Raw genomic sequence first — 19,857 nt, 5'->3', positions numbered from 1 at the left:
CATCTGCTTTGGAAGCCTGGCAGACAGGACACCTGTCTGAGTTAAAACACCCATATCCCCCAAACATTCAGTAGGAAGAGATACATTCATTTGTTTCTGAAGATTAAATTACTTTTCCTTTCCCACTCTTGCCCCATGAAGTCTTAGAGAGTGAGAAAAACCCTGTGATGACACAGTCTGACCTCCTGCCAAGGAAGGTCACTGTGCTTCCTTCAGTTCTGGTTAAACTATCGCTTAGCTCCAAACAACGGGGGGGAAAAAGAAGAAAGAAACACTCCATTTATTTTACACATGAAGCTCTGTGTAATACTGTATAGCACATTATGCAGCCCTTCCCTCTCCTGGTCCTCCCTGAACTCCCTCCAACTTATCAGCAACATTCCTGTGCAGCACACTGGCGGGAGCAGCACCTTGCACCGAGATAATGCCCGGCCCACCCCTGCTCAGGATTGCCGTGTTTGTGTCCAAGTGCTGCATTTACTTTCTGGTCACCCTGCCCAGCTGGGGTCCTGTTTCCAGTGAACCACTGTGCTGCTGTAAAAGCCCTTGCTCCTGCAGCAGCTCCCAGGCCACCACACATCCTGCCAACCCTCCCACCTGCTCTGAGAGTTTGTGAGTGCTTTAAGATCGTCACACAACTCCTTCTTGTCTCACCCAGCACACATGCAACCCCAAGTCCACCACTAACTCACCTCTTTTCACAACTTGCAACTTGCCCAGATTTTATGTTGCCCACAGACATAATCCAAATTAACTTTGTGCTTTTTTTCCCAGGACACCAACAATCATAGAATCAAGAGAATAATTTAGGCTGCAAATGACCTCTAAGATCATCGTGTCCAATGTAAATCAAGTTCTGCCAAGTCCACCACCAAATCATAGAATCATTTAGGCTGGAAATGACCTTTAAAATAATCAAGTCCAACCATAAACTTGGCATTGCCAAGCCCACCACTAAACCATATCCTTAAGTGCCATAGCTACATGTCTTTTAAATACCTCCCAAGGCTGGGGACTCAACTATTTCCCTGGGCAATTTGTTCTAATGCTCAATAACTCTTTCGTAATATCCAATCTAAACTTACCCTGGTGCAACCTGAAGGCATTTCCTCTCATCCTATCATTTGTTAATAGGGAGAAGAGACTAATTTCTGCCTCTTGATTAGCATTGAGCTAAAAAAACAAAAATTCCCAGCCAAGACTACTACATTACCAGCAGTGGGGCTCTTTTTGTTGTCACACTGTGACTCTTTACTTAGTCAGGTTTCCTTTTATGCATTGAATCATTGAATGGCTTGGGTTGGAAGAGACCTTAAAGATCATCTAGCTCCACTCCCACTGCAGAGACACCTTCCACTAGACCAAGCTGCTCAAAGTGCCATCCAATTTGGCCTTGAACATTTCCAGGGATGGGGCAGTCACAGCCTCTCTGTGTTCCAGTGCCACACCACCCTCACAGCAAAGATTTTTTTTTCTAATATCTAATCTAAATCTACCTTCTTTCAGTTTAAAGCCGTTCCTCCTTGTCCTATTGTAATAGGCCCACCTAAAAAGTCTGTCCCCAGCTTTCTTAAAAGATCCCTTCAAGTACTGAAAGGCAGCAATAAGGTCTCCCTGGAGCATTCTCTTCTCCAGGCTGAACAATCCCAAGTCTCTCAGCCTGTCTTCACAGGAGAGGTGTGCTCTAGCCCTCTGATCATCTTCATGGCCCTGCCTCCTCTGGACTCTCTCCAACAGTGCATGTGTGACACACTGAATCATTCCACCTATTTATTCCCATGATTTGTTGCACAACTTCAGTTCATTAAACATGCTAGACTTACCAACAATTTTACCTTTATCAAGTAAAACTACAGGAACACCAGAAAATCACACTATGTTAGAAAAGAACTATTAAAAAAAAACCCCTGTACAGACTATTAAAATTAATATCCCCTTAAATGATGACCAATCTGATCCATATCAGCCATTATGTTATTTTACTGGAAGCAAACATCAGACTGTGGGCAGCCTAGTTTAATTTGCCCAGTTAAATTTGAAATTGGCCTACTCTCTTATGAGTAAGACAACACTTTTTAAAGTCTAACTCATTATGCATGCTTTTTTTTTTTTTTTTAAATTATTTTTAAATTAGCATTTATGGCCCAGAGAGCGCTGCTCAGCCAGGCCTTTTAAAATCCCTGGACGCAAGTAAATCAGAATAGCAAACTTTAAAATGTACTGCTGTAGTAGCTGCTATTTGCTAATTTCCCAAGCTACTGCTACAACAGAGAGCATTACCACCTTCTAGTTTTTCTTCCAGGAAAGAAACATGTAACATTTCTCCAATTCCAGACCTCAGCAGATGACTGTGCTTTCAGGACTCTTTTAGCTTCTGATGTATTAAAAGTGGTGTTTAATTTTTTGTAATTTCACTGCTCATTAGTTTCCTTCTTGCCATTTCTCTGCCTCCTTTAGCTTTCCACAGCTAAAAGAGTCTAGTTTACATTCTGCAGTTTCCACTCCCTCCATTTCATTGTTTTGGGGTTTTCTTGGCAGTTTTTATAATTGTGTTTGTTCTAGCATCTAAATATGAAGACCCTCTGAAGATTTCAGATGCTGTGGAGAAGCACCTTGCTAGCATAAGCACAGCGGGCTCCTTGGTTACTGCTAAGGGCATTCCCAGGGGGTACTTGGCCTCACCTGTGCATGTCCCTGTGCCCACCATTCAGCCCTCTCAGTGTTCACTGGGCACACAGCCTACTGCAATGTCCCAGCAGCATGTCAGCAAGGCCGATCCCCTAGTGAGAGGGATGCTGTGATGACCCAGGTGCTGTTTGCACACAACATAAAGTGCTTTGGACAGCAAAGGCAGTTGTGCACAGTGGTCCTCAGCAAACCCAGGACGCCAGCGTGACTGCTACAAATCCCAAGAGGCATCCCTGGATCATCCCTGGGTTCACAGGCAGTGCCACATAACCTCTCCTGTCTTCTTTACAAAGTAGGCAAGGACCTGTCACATTTCTGCATGACACATGTTAAGATCTCCAGTGGCTTTGCCATATTGCTCAAAGTCAGGGAAGTAGAAAACACAAGAACATCTGAGCTGTTAATCACTAAGGCAGGAAAAAAACTCCAAATGGGGTTAAGCATGAACAAACCTGTGAATTCCTGTCCTCAAGTATGCAGCCTTTATCACTGCCCCTGATATAGTTATTAGTTAACAGTCACAGGCTCTTATCTGCATGGATCAGCCTCCAAAACAGAGCTTTAATTTTACATTTTACTGGCAGGTTTCCCAGACTGGGACATTCTTTCATGCGAAACAGCCATATAGGAATCCATCCCCTCCTCAGCACACAGCTCCTTCACTCAGTTTCTCACTGCTGGCCTTCTGGAGGTCATCCCCTCTTCTTTTAAGGCAGATCTTGCTTAGCTTGTACCACATTTTGAAGTGCAGGGCCATGGCGAAAGACAGACATGAGTTCGTATGCTTTTGCATATTATTACCAGAAATAGTAATCCAGAACAGTCAGCTACTGACAAGCTGAGAACAGGGAATAAAGCACAGCATTCAAGACTCTGAGCTCCATCCATACAGACATGGAAGACCCAGGCTGACCATTCTCCGAGATGAATGCCCTTGCCAAGGTCCTCGGCCATGCCAACCACTTCAGGTCACTTTCTGAAGTACCAGCTGGCTACACAGCACATGCTTACAGCCAGTGCAAACTCTGAAAGATCAAAGATCCCACAAAGTAAGAGGGAGAACCAGTTTGCTCAGAGGAGGACCACTGTCCACAGACAGATATAAGCCAATGTTCCACTGGGAAAATTGGTTTTGCCTTGACAGTTGCCACAGCACTTTCCCCGGAGAAGTAGAACATTTTTGTGGGTGAGGCTGTCCTCCACCCAGGGGTGTAGCAGAGCAGTGTCCCAGCACAGCAAAGGCTGGTGGCAGCAGGGCAAAACCCCATGACCTGCCTCCCAGCCTGCTGCAAAGCCAGGGCTCTCCTCTGATGGCTAAAGAGCAAGGCTGAATGCAGCCAGCACGCCTGGCAACAAGCTGAAGCAGTCACAAATTCAAATCTAATTAGTGAAAATTATAGGTCATGCATGATGTAGGATTTGAGCAGCCATGGGCTGTGACTAGGACTTGTTTAACTCATTGTCAGTTATGCCACTACACTCAGGAGCCATAAATTCACTAGAAGTATGAAATACTTAGTTTGAGTTTCAAATTCTGAAAACACTTAAGGTCAGGACTACAAGAAAGATACCTGGAAATACCACCAGTTTTTCTGCAGCTTTCTGAAGAAGCTTGGAGAGCAAGCTTCAAAACCACAAGACTTAAACCTGTTTTACAGCAGGGAGGGCTGAGAGTTTCCAGTGGTTTAACTTGCCCAAGACCAGCAACTGACATGACAAACAGTATGGGGTGCCACAACACCAAATTCCCACTGCCATCATCACTGCAGACAATTTGGGAACAGGGAAATTCTAGTTTCCCAACGTGAAACCCCTCCTGTAATCTCAAATGGATGTGAGATGAGTTCACACTGTCATTCTTACATGGTTCATTGGCAAAACATGTTATCAAAACAATCCATGACCTGCTTCGTGACAGACATGTTTCAGAGGGGGAAGAAGACAGAAAACCTCTGAAATAACCCCTGAACCAGTCTTAAGTTTGTTTTATGATGGCTTCTAGTGAAGATTGAACATACTGATAACTTTACTAGATCTGTCACAAAATTCTGTGTTGTGGTCTCAGAGCATTTGCCCTTTGTTGATCTCGGAGAGAGCAGGAAAAGGATCCATGTGCTGGTCCATGCACTGCCATGGAGCAGCACAGCCTGTGCAAAGCAGGTACTACTCGATGCAACTTCTCCATGTTAAGTGTTGAGTAAAGACTCAAATAAGCAGAATGCTGACAATGTAAAGCTCCCATGAAGCTAAAACCCTCTGAAACAGTGCAATATGCCACAGAACCAAGGCAGGTACCTACTGAAGCTGAAAGAATATGTAAGTGACTTGCATCTTTAAAATACACGCAAACTTCTTGGTTTTGCTGTACTCATTTATCTCACAGATTCACAGTTTAAGGGTAGAAATGAGAATCAGGACAATCTGACTGACACCCTGCACATCCCACACCTTTCCTTTTAGCCTACAAACAGGACAAAGCCTCCATCTGAGACTAGCAAGAGAAAGAGAAGCCAACATTTCATGAGTTCATCTCAGTTGTTAATCCCCATCACAGACAAGTCATATGTGATTCTTTTTAGTTCTGGGCACCAGGCAGCAGTTCTTTCAAAGGGCCCTGGAATCTGATGGGAAAGGCTGAAATACCCAGCATGCTAGGACACTGCTTTGAGCCACTGGAAAGAACTGCTTCCCAGGTTAATGGCTGTAATAAACCTCACCATGTTTGGTCAGAACTGCCAGTTGCACTTCTTTGCCTTTGGCTTCAACATAAATATATACCTATGTTTATAACGTTAAAACAAACAGACACAAAATCCCAGCACTAAAACTAGATGTTATTTCACCATTTTTCTCCCTAAGGACAGAATAAGAGTACAACTAAGTAGAACTGTAAGCCTTCTTTCTTAAGGCACTACTGAAAGGTGTTTGGATAGCAATAGTGATAAGCACTGAATAAAACCACATACATAGCAGAGTCCTGGATATGTACCCATACAGTATCTTCTCAGCTTTCCAACAATTTGTATCATTCTTCTGTGTAACTCTTCCAATTTTCTCTATATTACTTCAAGATGCTGGCACTAGAAAGCCATGCTGATGTAAGACTGAATCTGAAGTAAATAAAAGGTTTACAGACACAAAATGACCTCCTCACCCTGATTCATTACCACCCTGTTTATGTCCAAAATCACGGCTGTCTTTTCCAGCTAGGACCTGGCACAGAAACCTCCCCAGAGCTGCCTGCCCATTTTGACCCCCATGTTCCCACATGGGACTGCTCAGCACACAGCCTCCCTTCACAGATCACGTCCAGGACATGCCTTTCCAGGTTCATAAATCTCCACTTGTCTGCATGAAAATGATTCGGTTTCAATAACCTCATTTACCAAACAAACTGCATTACACCATCCCGCTCCTATCAACAGTTACAATTCACCAAACATGTTTCATCTACACATTTTGCCAGTGATGAGTCATATCTTCTTCTGCATCACTGAGTAAGTGTCAAGCAGAACTGGCTTCTCCCTTCCCCTTATCTGAAGAGAAGGGTCATCAAGTCTACTTCTTTGAAAACACAGCCTCTACATATCGTGTTGCAGAGACTCTTCTGTAAAATGATCAAGCTCTAGCTTAAAATAGCTGGATTATTTGCTCCCCTCGTCTAAGGTGGCAATGCCAGAACCATGATCTTTTGATGCTGAAAAGATATTTTCTACATTCATCCTAAAGTTAATCCTCAAACGATTTATTAGTGTGCTAGTACTGTCCTTTAGCTTAGAGGATCCTTCATCCTCCTTACTGTTTATAATGCCACTTCAGTTTATTTATTGGATGCTGATTCTCTATCAATCACTACCTGCACTTGCTAAGTGACATATATTTTATTGATATTCTCTGGCATTGGATATTAATTGGGTTCTCACACACTGAGTTAGCTGCCTTCTATATGTAAATATATATCACATCTGGAGACCTCTCTTTAAACCAACAGTAAGCTTCTCAAAGAACAAAATCAGACCTTTTTAAGAAGTACAGAACACTTTCCATTACACCAATTTTCAGGCATGAATAACTTTATATTTACCCAGGATTGGTACCCAGCTTATATTTTCCTGGGCCATTCAGGAAATGGCAATTTTCAAAACTGTCCCAACACAACCACTCATTCAGTCTCCTGCATTTGCTGTGATCCACCAAGACTGATTAGAAGTGAACATGAGCAAACTAGAGACCTCCTCTCATTCGTCTTGTGCTCACTACACTTCAAGGGAATGTGCTATTTTCCTTAGCACAGCTGCCAGCAAAACTGCTCACCGACAGGACCCTACGCTACGCAACTCCCATGTGGGTCCCTGAATCCCACTCAACTTCTGGATAATGAACTTATCCTTCCCTTGCTGCTGGCCCCGCTGTCAGCCACAATGGCAGTCAAGAGCACACAGCCCAATAAAGGGAAGCAGAGATGTGAATTTACTGCCCAAATGACCTTTTACTCTCATTCATGGACAAAAAGCTGGAGAGACAAGTGTTTGGTAGGCACACGACGGGCTGGGCTACTGTCACACTCCTGCTCCTTTGCTATGTTGGGAGGGAGAAAAGACACTGGAGTGCCTTCAATGTTTTTGAAGTATGTGCAGGAAATTCAAGATGCCCTGGTCAGGTCCTGCCAGCATCACTGTGCACCTGGGACCCTGCCACTTCCTGCCACCCCCACTGCCCACAGTGAGGTCACATGCACCCAGAAGACCCCTGCACCTGTGCAGGCTGGTCAGCCTAAAAATTTTTGTGGGTGAGCAACACTAGTGATTCGTGTATTTCAACAATGATGGAGGTAAAAAGGGAAAGGGAAGGGAAGGCATGGGGGTGGGCAGGAAGCAAACCCCAGACATTAGTTTCTAAATAGCAGATGTGGCTATTCTGGCTAGCAAACTTCCACTTTAATTTCTAACCCACAGAGATGGGAAATGATTCATGAAAATCAACAGGATAAAATTAGCTAGAAGGCAGAGAGATAATTCATCCAAACCAACCGTCACGGGCTGAAGTGCCAGCACTACCAGCATTGCCTGGCATTTCAGCCTCCCGTGCCCTTCAGTCACTGGCACCTGGCCAGCAATCAGCTCTACATATATTTCCTTAGTGTCAAAATTAGCCCCTCTGAAAGCACATCCATCTTCTAACAAGACGGCCTTTCACTCAACACTTTTCCAGAAGTTCCACTTTTCCTTTCCTTAAAAAAGAAAGATTACCTGCAGTAATGCTGTCTTTTTCCTTCTCCTGGTGAATGTTTAGTGCTGTCAGAAGATCAAATGGATGGACAGGCTTGCACACACATCTGTGAGCAATGGCCATGCTATGCACCAAAATCAAACTGCCCCAGCAACTCAGAAAACTCAGTGCATTTTGCCAGAGCTCCCTTTTCCTGCACAAAACCAAAAACACTCAAAAGCGACAACCAAATGCTGGTCTGCCTTTACATATACCAGTGATTTTTTGTAAGATTTCTGCTAAATTCTGTCAGGAATCACAAAACACAATTTCACTCTTGATACAGTCACATGACAGAAAGTTTCTTGAGCAGACTGTATTACTTACAAACCACAACCCAAAGCTCTTTATCCCAAAGGCCGATGAGAAACTTCCATTCCTCCAAGAGACCTCAGGACCTCAAGGAGGCACCTGGTTACTGAACAATGCCTCCTCCCACCATCCAGTTCAAAAGTTCCAGAAATAAAACATAAAATTGTGAAGCCTCTTGAGCACTAATACCTCTCTAGGCAGGTATTACATATGGTTCCAGGTGCAGGGGAAACCCCATTCAATTAGGACCTATGAGTACAGATGTAAAATAAAGCTAAAATCCTGCTTTGGCACCATTTATCTAGTTAGTGTCTGTTTCTGTGGAAAGAAGTTACAGGACAGTTCCTCTATGCTCGTTACAGTGGTTTCACTCTACTTGGCCTTCAGGACACAGCAGGCTGCTCCTTTCTTTTTACTCGTTCAGCAAAAAGGGAAAAAGTATGTGGGAGAAAATGAGAAGGTAGGAGCAGATCTTACTTTCATTTGTTCCCAAAACTCTGACAAACTAGCTCAGTCCTTTAAAAGCACTAACAAACACAGCAGGCAAAATGAGAACACATCAACTGTTCCACAAAATGCAGAGGAAGCAAAAGCAAGAGCAGTATTTATTTCTCCTCATTTGTACCCTCCTGCAGGCCATTAGGAAGATAAGATCTCACAGCACAACAGACATTATTCAGAGCTGGTAAATCTGTCTACAGGTTAGGGACTCATATTACATGGCTTGGATGAGTAGTGGTTGAGCATGGGTCATACCGACTCCCTTTTCCTTGGGGCAGGCAGCAGTCCAGATACTCCCAGTGTCAGATCTGCCAAGAAACCAGATATCCGTGTGCTGAATTCACCACCACCACAATTTGATCTGCACATTCCCTTCCATACACAGAGAGGGGTGTTCAGACCCTGTATATCCTAACACAGCTAACTAGAAAAACATTTCCAGCAGGGGCCAAGCACTTCTGTTCCATATGTGCAACCTTAAGTGCATCTTCTACATAAAGGTACTGGGTTGCACAGAAATACCTGGTCCTTCACATGTGCAAGTCAGTAAGGGACTACAAACACTCACCAACTATCCTAGAAGAATTCAAAAGCAACATCTCAACACCTGACTAGGAATGAGACCTGGTTTTAAAAAGTCACCAGTTAACTCCATTACAGCTAGAGAGGGTATGTTAGCATCTATCTCAGCACATCCAGTGGATCTGCTGTCCTGGAAGTACCACCTTTGCAACAGCAATGCAGGATTAGCTGGTGGGACTTTGCGCTGAGGGTCAGGCACCTCTACACCCACACAGCGGCCCTTCACTACCTGAGGTAGAATTTTCAAGGAAAAAAGTGACTTACAAACATACCACACATAATAATGATCACAAAGGGAAGAGAAAATTAGTAATTTAAAAGCTTCTAGTCTTCAAAAGTTGATTGAACTAATTTGATCTAGGAGAAGATAATCGGCAAGCCTAGGTGTGAAACATGACAACTACAGAACGTATTTTATTGCTCACAGAAGTATGGTTCTGTGTCATCAGTATTGATTTTTCCTTCAGTCATTTTCCAAGTGTTTTCATTAATTTCCCCTGAACTGATAAAAGGACTGGACTCTGCAAACTGCGGCATATTAAGCATTCTCATTAGCATTTCCAAGCAAGGAGACTCCAAGTCAAAGCAAGCAGCAGACCACATGAAGTACTCCAGCAGCATCAGAAGAAAAGAAATTAAAAAACCCAAACAACAGCAAATCTCCTGAATATACACAGACATGAGGAAGGCAAGATTTATACAAATGAAAGGTGTAAAGAGGAGCATACTGGGTCAAACTAAGGATGTCTTTCAAGGAAGATGCTGTGAACACTTAGTTTTGAGTCTGCAGTTGAAGGACCACATTTAACTCCACCCAGCACATTATGATGCAGTTTATAAGATACATTTTCAAAATAAAGCTTCATTGTACTAAAAAAGGAATGTACTGGAAAATATTTCATATTGATTATAAGTCTGCAAATGACTGATGGTCCTGACCAGTATCAGCTCCAATTAGCAGCCTTCAATATCCTGAAACACTCAGAAAGGGTGTTAGTGGGGGACCACTGGAGCTGTGTGCCCCAGACATGCTGATCCATAGTCAGGTGCCTGGAGCTCATGCCCTGCAGCCTACAGAGATGAACTGGCTTGGGGACCAGCACAGGATGCTCAGTGCCTCAGCTCCCCACTGCACAAGGCAGGAGCACTGCTGGCTCTCAGGGAAGCTAATTACAGCAATCCTAGAGTTGTCACGCAACTTAATCCCCCACATCACCTCCCATGAACTTTTACCACTCTGTCCTTATACATCTCCCCCACTACCCACAGCCAGGCTTCCATGGGCAGAAGCCAGCCCCAGCTGACGGCAGCACAGGCAGCAAGGTGAGTGCTGGGAGTGGCAGTCCCAGCAGGGCTTGATGCCAAGACTTTAGAACAGCAGTCCCTCCTCTGGAACAAGTCACTACAGGCGAAGGAAAACTAGCCTTGCTGAAAAGCCAAAGCCTAAGGAAGAGAGAAGAAAGGGGGCAGAGAAAGGAAACCATTTAGGAGAGCATGCTCAAATTGGACAACTTGGCTTATGACAGACCCTTCTGATGGGCCCCTTACTGATGGCTGTCCACGAGCGAGGGACTGCACTGAAACAGTTCTGCAGTATGCATTACTGATTGACTGCTGCAGCCTGCCAGTTTCTGCACCTTAAACCTTAAATCATATCTGTAATGCTTTTACCTTCTGACTGCACAGGAACTGTTCTGTGCCTGAGTACTGCCAGAGTATTGCCTCCCAGTCTTGCAGACTGAAGTGCCCTTTCAGCAACTGCTCTGAAGGATACAAGTTATCCTGCCTCCACAAATAGAGCAATGACCAAGAAACACAACAGCAAAGCTTTAAGTGTCAATATTTTTAATTGTTTGACTGCCTCTGCAGAAACATATGTTCTTGCACTTATGTGAAGACCTCAGGAAGGAAGTTGGAAAAATGCCTGTGCTAGTACCATCTTCAATTATAGCTGAACTTCAAAGCCTGCATGCAGAGGACAGTGACCAGACTTCTAAAAAACCACATGGAAAATGCGATTCTGGTTGCCAAGTCAAAATTTTCCCCTTCATCTCTGCTTTTGTGGTCTCAATTCACCCAGTACTTTCTATGAATATTGTCCCTTGTGTGGTGGGCATTAAAAGGAAAAAAAACCTCCAGCATGGGATACTTGTGTTGCCCTCCTCACCAGGTTTCTTCTCCATCCACCTTGGCTGCTTCTACCTTTTAAAGAGTACAGGACTACTCTGTTTTCCATTGCTCTTTGGCCTCCCGTACCTGCAAAATTCTCCCCTTTCCAAAGCACTTTTCCCTTATCTTCTTTCCGAAGATGCCATCATACAGGATGACACGAACCTCTCCCCTTGTCTTCTGCTTTTCTTAGGGTGGTTGGACTTGCTACTGGAATCCACTTGTGCAGACAAGTTTAACTAGCAGGAATTCCTGAAAAGCCACATTTTACTACGTAGCTTTAGAAGGAACATTTCTCTAGAGGCTTTATTTAAAAACACCTTTGGTAGCAGAGAAGAGGTCACAGGGAGAACAGAAAACCCTGTGAAATTAAAGCCTTCTTTACTCCACTACTTCAGAGGGGTCAGTACAAGAGGAGGCACTAAAACTGTCTGCAGCTGCACAAGAGCTCTGGTCCAAGGAACTTCACCCAGTACAAGAGAGCCTCAGGCAGGAGCGCTGTACAGACGCACTTAAAATGACAAACGCCACAAGCATGACAAGGGGTGAAACGTGAAGCAGCAAAGCCAGCATCCCACAGCAGGGCTGCACAGTTGCAGGCCAGCAGGAATTCTGCCACTTGCTCAATGCCAGCGGATATCGCATCTGCTGACTCCCCTTCACCGGCTACACCTGTGGCTCAAGGAGCTCTCAACCCCAGGGTCTGAAGGGTCTGTGCTCAGGTGAGAGAACAGAGCAGACAACTCAGCACTGACGCAAGAAGGTACATCAAGCAAACCCTGATGCACATCCAGCTAATTCCAGATTTCTTAAAATGCCAGAAAATTGCAATGAAAACTGAGGAGAAGTGATATTTGCTTGTTTTGGCTTTATTTAGGAAAACCACAGTTCTCAGGTGCACATATTCCCAGTACAGAGGAGGCATCAGAAATTCCCACCCGCACTCACTCTGCTGGGAACAACAGTCATTACTTCTCACTGCTACCCAGCCCTGCATCTTCAGATCAAGTTTTAGCAGCTTATATCTTCCTTCTGAAGGTTCCCAAGTTACTCTACAGTATTATTGATTATAAAACAAAAAACAAACCCAAACTATTTTGTCTTTGGGACTACATTTAGTTTCTCCATGCAAATTTTCACATCTATGTAACACCACCGGATTGGCAGTAATGATTTTAAATATGCTACACCAAAATGTCACAAATAATATGCAGCATTTTAAGAGCCCTGGAAATGGTTTAGTAGCACCAATGGACAGGCCCTGCTAACAGCAACTTTAAGAATAAAGAGTTAGGTAAAAGCATATACTACTCTTGCATAAATGGACATGGGAAAAAAAATTAAAACCCCACAACTCCACTTGGGAATTAACCAGCAGGAGAAAGAAGTAAGAAAAAGGAAAAAGAATATTAAAAAAAAACACAGAAGGATAAAGTGTACATGGTACTCTCTATAAAAACATCAAAAACCTCTATTGCCTGGGCTTGTTGTATTTCTCATTAATATACACACTGACTCCTGCCTCAGAGTGGAAGCTTCCACTCACCACAATGCCTGTATCCCCCTGATCGCAAAACCAGCCTGCTGCAGTGCAGGAGCCCTCCTGCTTCAGGCTCCTCGTGCAGTGTTCACAACCTTTACATCGCTCCTACCAATTTCAAGCAGTTCCATCACTTTGCAGCAAGGAATACGAGCAACAAGCTGCCCCCATTCCATCGCAGTAAGATGGACCTTGCATCAGTTCATAAAAAATCAGGTTTCAAAGAAGTCCTTGCTTTTGTCCTCATCATTTAAAATCAAGTATTACCCTCACAATACCTGAGGTACTACTATTACCTTCCCCTTTACTTGCTAAAATTGCAAGTAATTGCTGCTATCAGTGACCAATAAGGCTCACAATGAGAATCCCCCATAAACTGCATGAGAAAGCAGCATGCTTCACGCAGGTCCACAAAGATGCTAGAGAACAAAAGGCCAGTATCCCAAAACCAGAGAGATCCACACCAAAGCCAGCACTGACTCAGGAGCCTCAGGATCTCGTTCATGCTCCACAAACAGCTGGAAGGAACAGCACCCTTTGACACGACTCTCGGGCAGGAGGGAACAATGACTTGCCCTGGTCCTGCTACTCCATGCTGCAGTACGATCGGTCAATTCAGCATTTAGCCAAGAGTCAGGGAAAATTTGGCATCTCCCATGGCTACCTCAAACCCTCCATGGTGAGTGGTTCCAGCAGCCAAACCCTCCTTTGCTAACACAGTCCTTGGCCACACCAACATTTGAACTCTTTGCAGGCTGAATGTATTTCAAGAGTTCCATGCCACTGAGCCCTGTGCTAAACTATTCCTCTAGAGCAGGAGCACCTTTGGTCCAAAAGCTCCCCTTGCAAGAAGCAAACACTCATCGTCTCAATACTTTTGTTTCTGACTGCAGCTTGCACTTGAAAAGCAAAAGCACACCATCCTCATCAGGCATGTCTGTCTGTTGTGAGGTTTATACACAATTCATTAGAAAGTCAGGAGACTCATTTCCCTTTCCACTTTCACTGCTTATAATCTTGGTCATTAGACAAACGGAAATTCAGGGGACGTGAGGCCCAACCCAGAGAGTGAGCTTGTGCTCCGCCAGTCTCACAGGGAGTTAAACCTTGCTGGCAGGACCAGATCCAGGGGGCTGCTGATATTGCATGCTGGGGTTCCTTTGCTGCTCAGTAAACCACTGCACACACCTGCAGACCTGCAGTGCTGGAAAACAATCCTATCTTATGGTTAGGCTGGTATTTTTTAAGCTGGTTCTGCCAGTTCTCCTCCCACTAATGAGAGGCATTAATCACAGGAAAAAGAGGAAGCAACACTGAGCCAACAGTTTTGCCCACAGGCCAGCTTTTTTTTTTTTTTTTCCTCCGGGGATCTGAAAGGGGAGTCTGGAGCCATCTTCCACTTCCCTCTGAAATATCAGCGATATAGGACCATTTACAAAGAAACTTCAAAAATTTTGTAACTTTAAAAAAACAAAAAAAACCCAAAACAAAACAAAAATACCCACAGAGGGAAGAATGCCCAAAAAGGTGCATCTGGAGTTTTTCTGCGCGAATTCAGAGAGCGTCCCGGCTGAGCAGCGCAAGGGCAGCTCTGCCCTGGCGCTGTGCACGGGGCGCGGGCAATGCCGCAGACGGGGTGCCCGTGTCCCGCGTGTGCCCCTTGTCCCGCGGGAGTGCCCGTGTGTCCCGGGGGTGCCCGTGTGTCCCGCGGGGGTGCCCGTGTGTCCCGGGAGTGCCCGTGTGTCCCGGGAGTGCCCGTGTGTCCCGGGGGCCTCCACTGCCCGGGAGCGCCCCGCGCCGCCCCGCCCCCGCGTTCCAATGTGGCGCGCGCCCGCCCGCCCCCGCCGCCCATTGGCCGCCGGCCGCGTCAGTCGCCGGCCCCGCTGGCGGCCGCGGGCGGGGCGGGGGGGCCGGGCGGGCGCAGCCGCGGCGCGGGCGGGAGCGGCGCGGCGGGAGCGGCGGGGACGGGCCGGGCCCCGCGCAGCCCGCCCCGAGGGGGAAAGCGGGGCGGGCGAGGAAGGGGGGGGGGGGGGGGCGATACCTGTGCCCGCGGGTCTTCGCCGCCGCCCCGCCCGCTGCGGGCACCCCTCGGCCGGACCTCCCCCCCGGGGCTGGGACGGGTTCCCCCCCGCGCTCCGCAGCCATTTTCGTGGCCACCTTGGCTACCAGCGAGGCTGACTCACCTCGGCACTGCGGGCGCGGGGAGCCCGCCTCGGCGTCGGGGGGCCCGCTCCGCCCGGGAGGGGCGGGGGGAGCCCGGCTGGCTGCGCCCTCCCACCCCGCCGGCCCCGCTGGCTAGTCCCAGGCGAGGACTGGTCCCGGGGCCGGGCCGGGCTCGGCGGAGGCGGCAGCGGCGGCTCCCTCCCTCCCGGCCGTGACCACCATCTTATTAGCACAGGAAATGACATGGAGAACGGAAGAGAGGGGCGTTCGGGGGCCGAGCCCGGGGACCCCCCGAACCGGGGGGAGGCGCCGCCGGCCCGCCCGGCCCGGCCCGGCCCGGCCCGCCGAGGCTCTCCCGGGGCCGCGGCATTCCCGCTTTCCTTCCAAATACCTGCGGTGGGAAAAGAGGAGGGGAAAAAATAATAAAAAAAAAAAAACCAAAAACCGCATACAGCAAGGGCGAAAAAAAAAACACCAAAAAACAAACGCAGAAGAAGCCGAGCAAGCCCAAACCGCCCGCGGTTCCCACCTCCTGCTCCGGAGCCTGCGAGTTCCGCGCGGAGCCGCCGGCGATCAGCGCCCGCGGCCGGCCGGGGGCTCGGGGGGACTCCGGAGGACAAAACCCGCCCGGACGGCCCGCGGGCACCGAGCGGGGGGAGCCGCCGACCGAGGGGGCCCGTCCCGGCGGAGCCGCCGGGCTGCCCCCCGGGCGCTGCCGCGGCCACCACCTGCCGCCGCCCGGCAGCCGCCGCGGCGCCCCGCGGAGCGGGACCCGGCCGCCCGCCCGCGCCCTCGAGGCCGCCCGCTCCGCGCCACGGCGGCCAGACGTGACCCCCGCCCGCGGCCGGGCCAGGGCCAGGGGCGGAGTTGCCCCGGGCCGGGCGCCTGTCCCCCCGGCAGCACCCCGCGGCTCTGCCCGCCCGTCGGGAACCTCATGCTCTTCCGCGGGAAAAGTGAATGAGAAGACGCGGTGTTTCCCCGGCGCTCCGAGCTCTATCGTATTTCAAACAACCACCCCCCACCTCCCCCCCCCCCCCAAAAAAAAAAAGTAACCCACCCAACAGCAACAGTAACAACAAACCCTACCCTCGAGCTCCGTGCAGAAATTGCGGGTAACATGACGGATGACAAGAAGTAGGCACAATTTAATAAACAGAGGAAGCATGTCTCACCAATAAAACAAATTCTAAATAAAACCATCTGCAAGTATTAAATTTGAAACAATGCAAAATCTTCAGCTGCTTTGCCAAAAGAGGCACAACGGGAGGGGGGTAAAGAGAGGAATGGATAAATAGCCGTAATTTTCCAGTTCCTTCGGTTGACAATGGACTTGTATGCAAACAGGGCTGTGGTGACAATCCAGCTTGGATTCTTGGAACTACTTCCCCTTTTCTGTAACCCTGAGAAACACTGTTTTCTGCAGTCCTGAGAAAGAAATTCTCTCATGATACTCTCCACCCTGGAGTGCCTACTGTACAAAGTGGGTATAAAGAAGAGAAAAAACTGAGGGAGGGCAAAAAGGAAGCAAGTGTATAGCCCAAGCGAACTAAAGGCCTGCTTCTGCCATCCTAGAGCTGCTTCCACTGCTCTCACTGAGCATTGTGGGGTGGCAGAACTTCAGAGTTAGGTCTTGATGTGTCACTTAATTTAAATTGTCTGGCAAAACAACAAAGAAGGTAATCAACTCGGGTTCAAAATAAACTCACTGCAAAAACAGCCAGTGTGGCACAGATGATTATTCGGAAGTTCAAATGAGTATCAACCATCAGATCTCCAGCTGTAGTTTGCTGTTTGTTCCCCATTTCTAACCTCTGGGGACAGGATTCCTTCTCAGAGGAAAAGCGTGCGGTGTCATTTTACCCCTTCCAGTAATTGCAGATAGATGGACTTTGAGGCACTTGCACTTGCCTTGGAAAGACCATAAGCTGTCAGCACCTTCAGACTCCTCAGAAATATTAGAGATCCTAATAGAGCTGCCCTAGTTTGCAGTTTCTGTTTGTGTGCTGAAATGTGTGAGAACACTCAACTGGCAGTAAGTGCAACAATGGGTTTGTAAATATGATTGATGAATAAACCAAGAGGAAATATAATAATTAAAAAAACAATAAAAATCCTGCAAGTAATACAAATGCACACTGAATGCCAGGCTAATTTGGAGTAATAGTTTAGTTGTAGCTATTGTAGTCAATGGCTGCAAAAGGAGGCTCAAAGGGAGGCATAAAGCTTTTATTTGTAAAGAAAATTAAATATGTAAGTGCAATATAAATAACAGCTATTATGTCTTCCTGTAAACACAGGCATGCTAATTTATTGGGAGGGAGTTGCCTTGTTTTAATGTGTGCCAGTTGCCTTTGTGTGTTTAATAGTCAGGTGTGTTGGATTTGTGTGGCAAGATTTGGGTAGTGGGGAGGCTACAGGGGTGTCTTCTCTGAGAGGCTGCTCCAAACTTCTCCTATGTCTGACAGAGCTGACTCCAGCCAAATCCAAGCCAGACTTGCTGCTGGCCAAGGCCAAGTCCACCAGTGACAGTGGAAGCACCACTGTGATAACACATTTAGAATGGAAAGGAAAACCTGCAACAACAATTGCAGCCAGAGAGAGGAGTGAGGGTATATGGGAGAAGCATCTCTCCAGACACCATGGTCAGTTGAAGGAGGAGAAGAGGTGCTCCAGGTGCCAGAGCAGAGATTCCCTGGCAGCCTGTAGAGAACACCATGGTGAGGCAAGGTGTGTCCCTTCAGCCCACGGTGGTCCATGGTGTAGCGGATACCTACTTTTGCCCTCTGAAGGACCCCAAACCAGAACAGGTGGATGCTCCAATCAGGCTGTGACCCTTTGGGAAGCCCATGCTGGAAACACGCTCCTGGCAAGACCTGCGCACCAGTGGAGAGAAGAACCCACACTGGAGCAGGTTTGCTGGCAGGACTAGGGGACCTGCACAAGAGCAGTTTGTGAAGAACTGGAGCCTGTGGGAGGGACCCCACATTGGAGCAGGGAAATAATGTGAGGAGTACTCCCCCTAAGGAGGAAGGAGCATAAAAGAAAATGTGTGAGAAAATGACTGCAGCTCCCATTCCCTGTCCCCCTGCACTGCTGGAAGGGAGGAGTTCTCTAACTCAGAAGTAAAATTCAGCCCAGAAGAAGGGAGGGTGGGGGAAGGTGTTTTAATATTTAGTTTTTATTTCCCATTATCCTTCTTTGATTTGGTAGGTAATAAGCTAATTTTCCCAAGTAGGGTCAGTTTTGCCCTTGATGCTAATTGGTGAGTCATCTTTCCTTGTCTTATTTCAACCCCTGAGCTTTCAGTAGTTGTTTTTTCTCTCCACTCTCTGGTTGAAGGGGGGGGTGATAGAACCACTCTGGTGGACACCTGGTATCCAGCCAAGGTCAGCCCGTTCCATCAGGAGATAAAATCACCATGAAGAAGATTTTGTATCTTTTCTATCTAGAAACAAATAATGGAAGGAAGGCAGTGCAAATTTGTACTGTCTCTGCAAAAATGTTACCTTTGAGGCTTGAAAACGCTTCCCTTCTTCAACAAGCTGCCTCCTCCCTTATCAAGAAGACATAGGGGGTTTTTGTTTTGGTTTGGTTTTGGTTTTTTTGTTGTTGTTGTTGTTTTGGGTTTTTTTGTTTTGTTTTTTTTTAATGAGTACATTCATCCCCTACTCCACCACCCATACAAATTCTCCTCTGTCTAACAGGCTCTCAGAATAAAGTTTTACAAATGCCAACATCAGTTCAGAATGACTGTCTGATTAGGTGTTGTCAGAATGACTGTCTAATTAAGTGTTGACTTCCAGCATTATATTGTCAAATCTGTTCTTCTATGAAATGCTGGATATTATCCTGCAGAGGCAAAAGGTTTCTTCTATTGACACTGAACTTTTAGCCAATGGTACAAAATATAATCTTTGCAAAAGTGGCTGAAACTGAATCGAGCTTGTCAAAAAACACACTTAAATGGTCTTCAAAGCTCTAAATGCTGGGAGCTGGCAGGTGCATTTGTCAGCTGCAAAATCTGACCCCTGCACCAGAAGAGTCTGGATGTATTTTGTAGAATGAGCTTGCCTAAAAACACCCAGTGTCTCAGGTGCTGCAAAGAGGGTGAAACACTGCAAAGAGGGTGAAAGCCGGGACCTGTGCTGGAGGTGAGGTGGTGGGGGATGCCTGGCTGTCATCAACAGGGTGCCTAAGGAAAGGTAGGAAAGCATTTGGGTCCTTCTGCAAGCTGTAGCACACAGCAGCCTTGACGTTACGGAGTGTTCTCCCATTTAAGATTGTCAAGATCGTAGGTAACCACATCAGTACCAAGAGGCATCTGCTTCCCAGGCTCTGCGAAACTAGTTGCTTGGGGCCAAACTTCATCTTTTTCCAGGAAAGGTCACTCAGTTGCAAGCAGAAAGGAAAATCCTACCACTATTACCCAGGCAACATTTCTCTGGCACACAGAAAAAAATTGCAGGACCACAGTGCTGATGCTCTCAGTCAGTGTGTCACCAGCTGTTAAACATTTTTCACATTAAAAATTCTGTTAATAAGCCACACCAAAATCAGGGACATTTCCACATTCATAGGTTATTGGATAGTGAGGCAGAACACAAACTTTTCCCTTTGAAAATCTGAAAATGGCC

General features: G+C 46.8%; 1 protein-coding gene across 2 annotated transcripts in view; it reads right to left on the bottom strand.

Annotated features, from left to right (window-relative positions):
• The window catches only part of PRDM11 (PR/SET domain 11), a 44,356-nt gene extending 28,812 nt beyond the window's left edge, over window positions 1-15,544 (bottom strand). The window contains exon 1 of one of the 2 annotated variants that reach the window (XM_066187906.1): window positions 15,244-15,544. In XM_066187906.1, the coding sequence (XP_066044003.1) occupies window positions 15,244-15,468 (225 nt within the window). In that variant the 5' untranslated portion in view covers window positions 15,469-15,544. Of the gene's footprint in view, window positions 1-14,565; window positions 14,837-15,243 lie in introns of those variants that run through there. The other variant, XM_066187907.1, reaches the window with a different exon arrangement.
• Between the last annotated feature and the right edge of the window lie 4,313 nt (window positions 15,545-19,857).

The sequence above is a fragment of the Chamaea fasciata genome, unplaced genomic scaffold, assembly GCF_029207755.1.
Source record: "Chamaea fasciata isolate MVZ Bird 193981 ecotype frontalis unplaced genomic scaffold, bChaFas1.0.hap1 SCAF_7, whole genome shotgun sequence".
Taxonomy (NCBI): Eukaryota; Metazoa; Chordata; class Aves; order Passeriformes; family Sylviidae; genus Chamaea; species Chamaea fasciata.
This window is presented reverse-complemented; position numbering and strand designations above follow the sequence as displayed.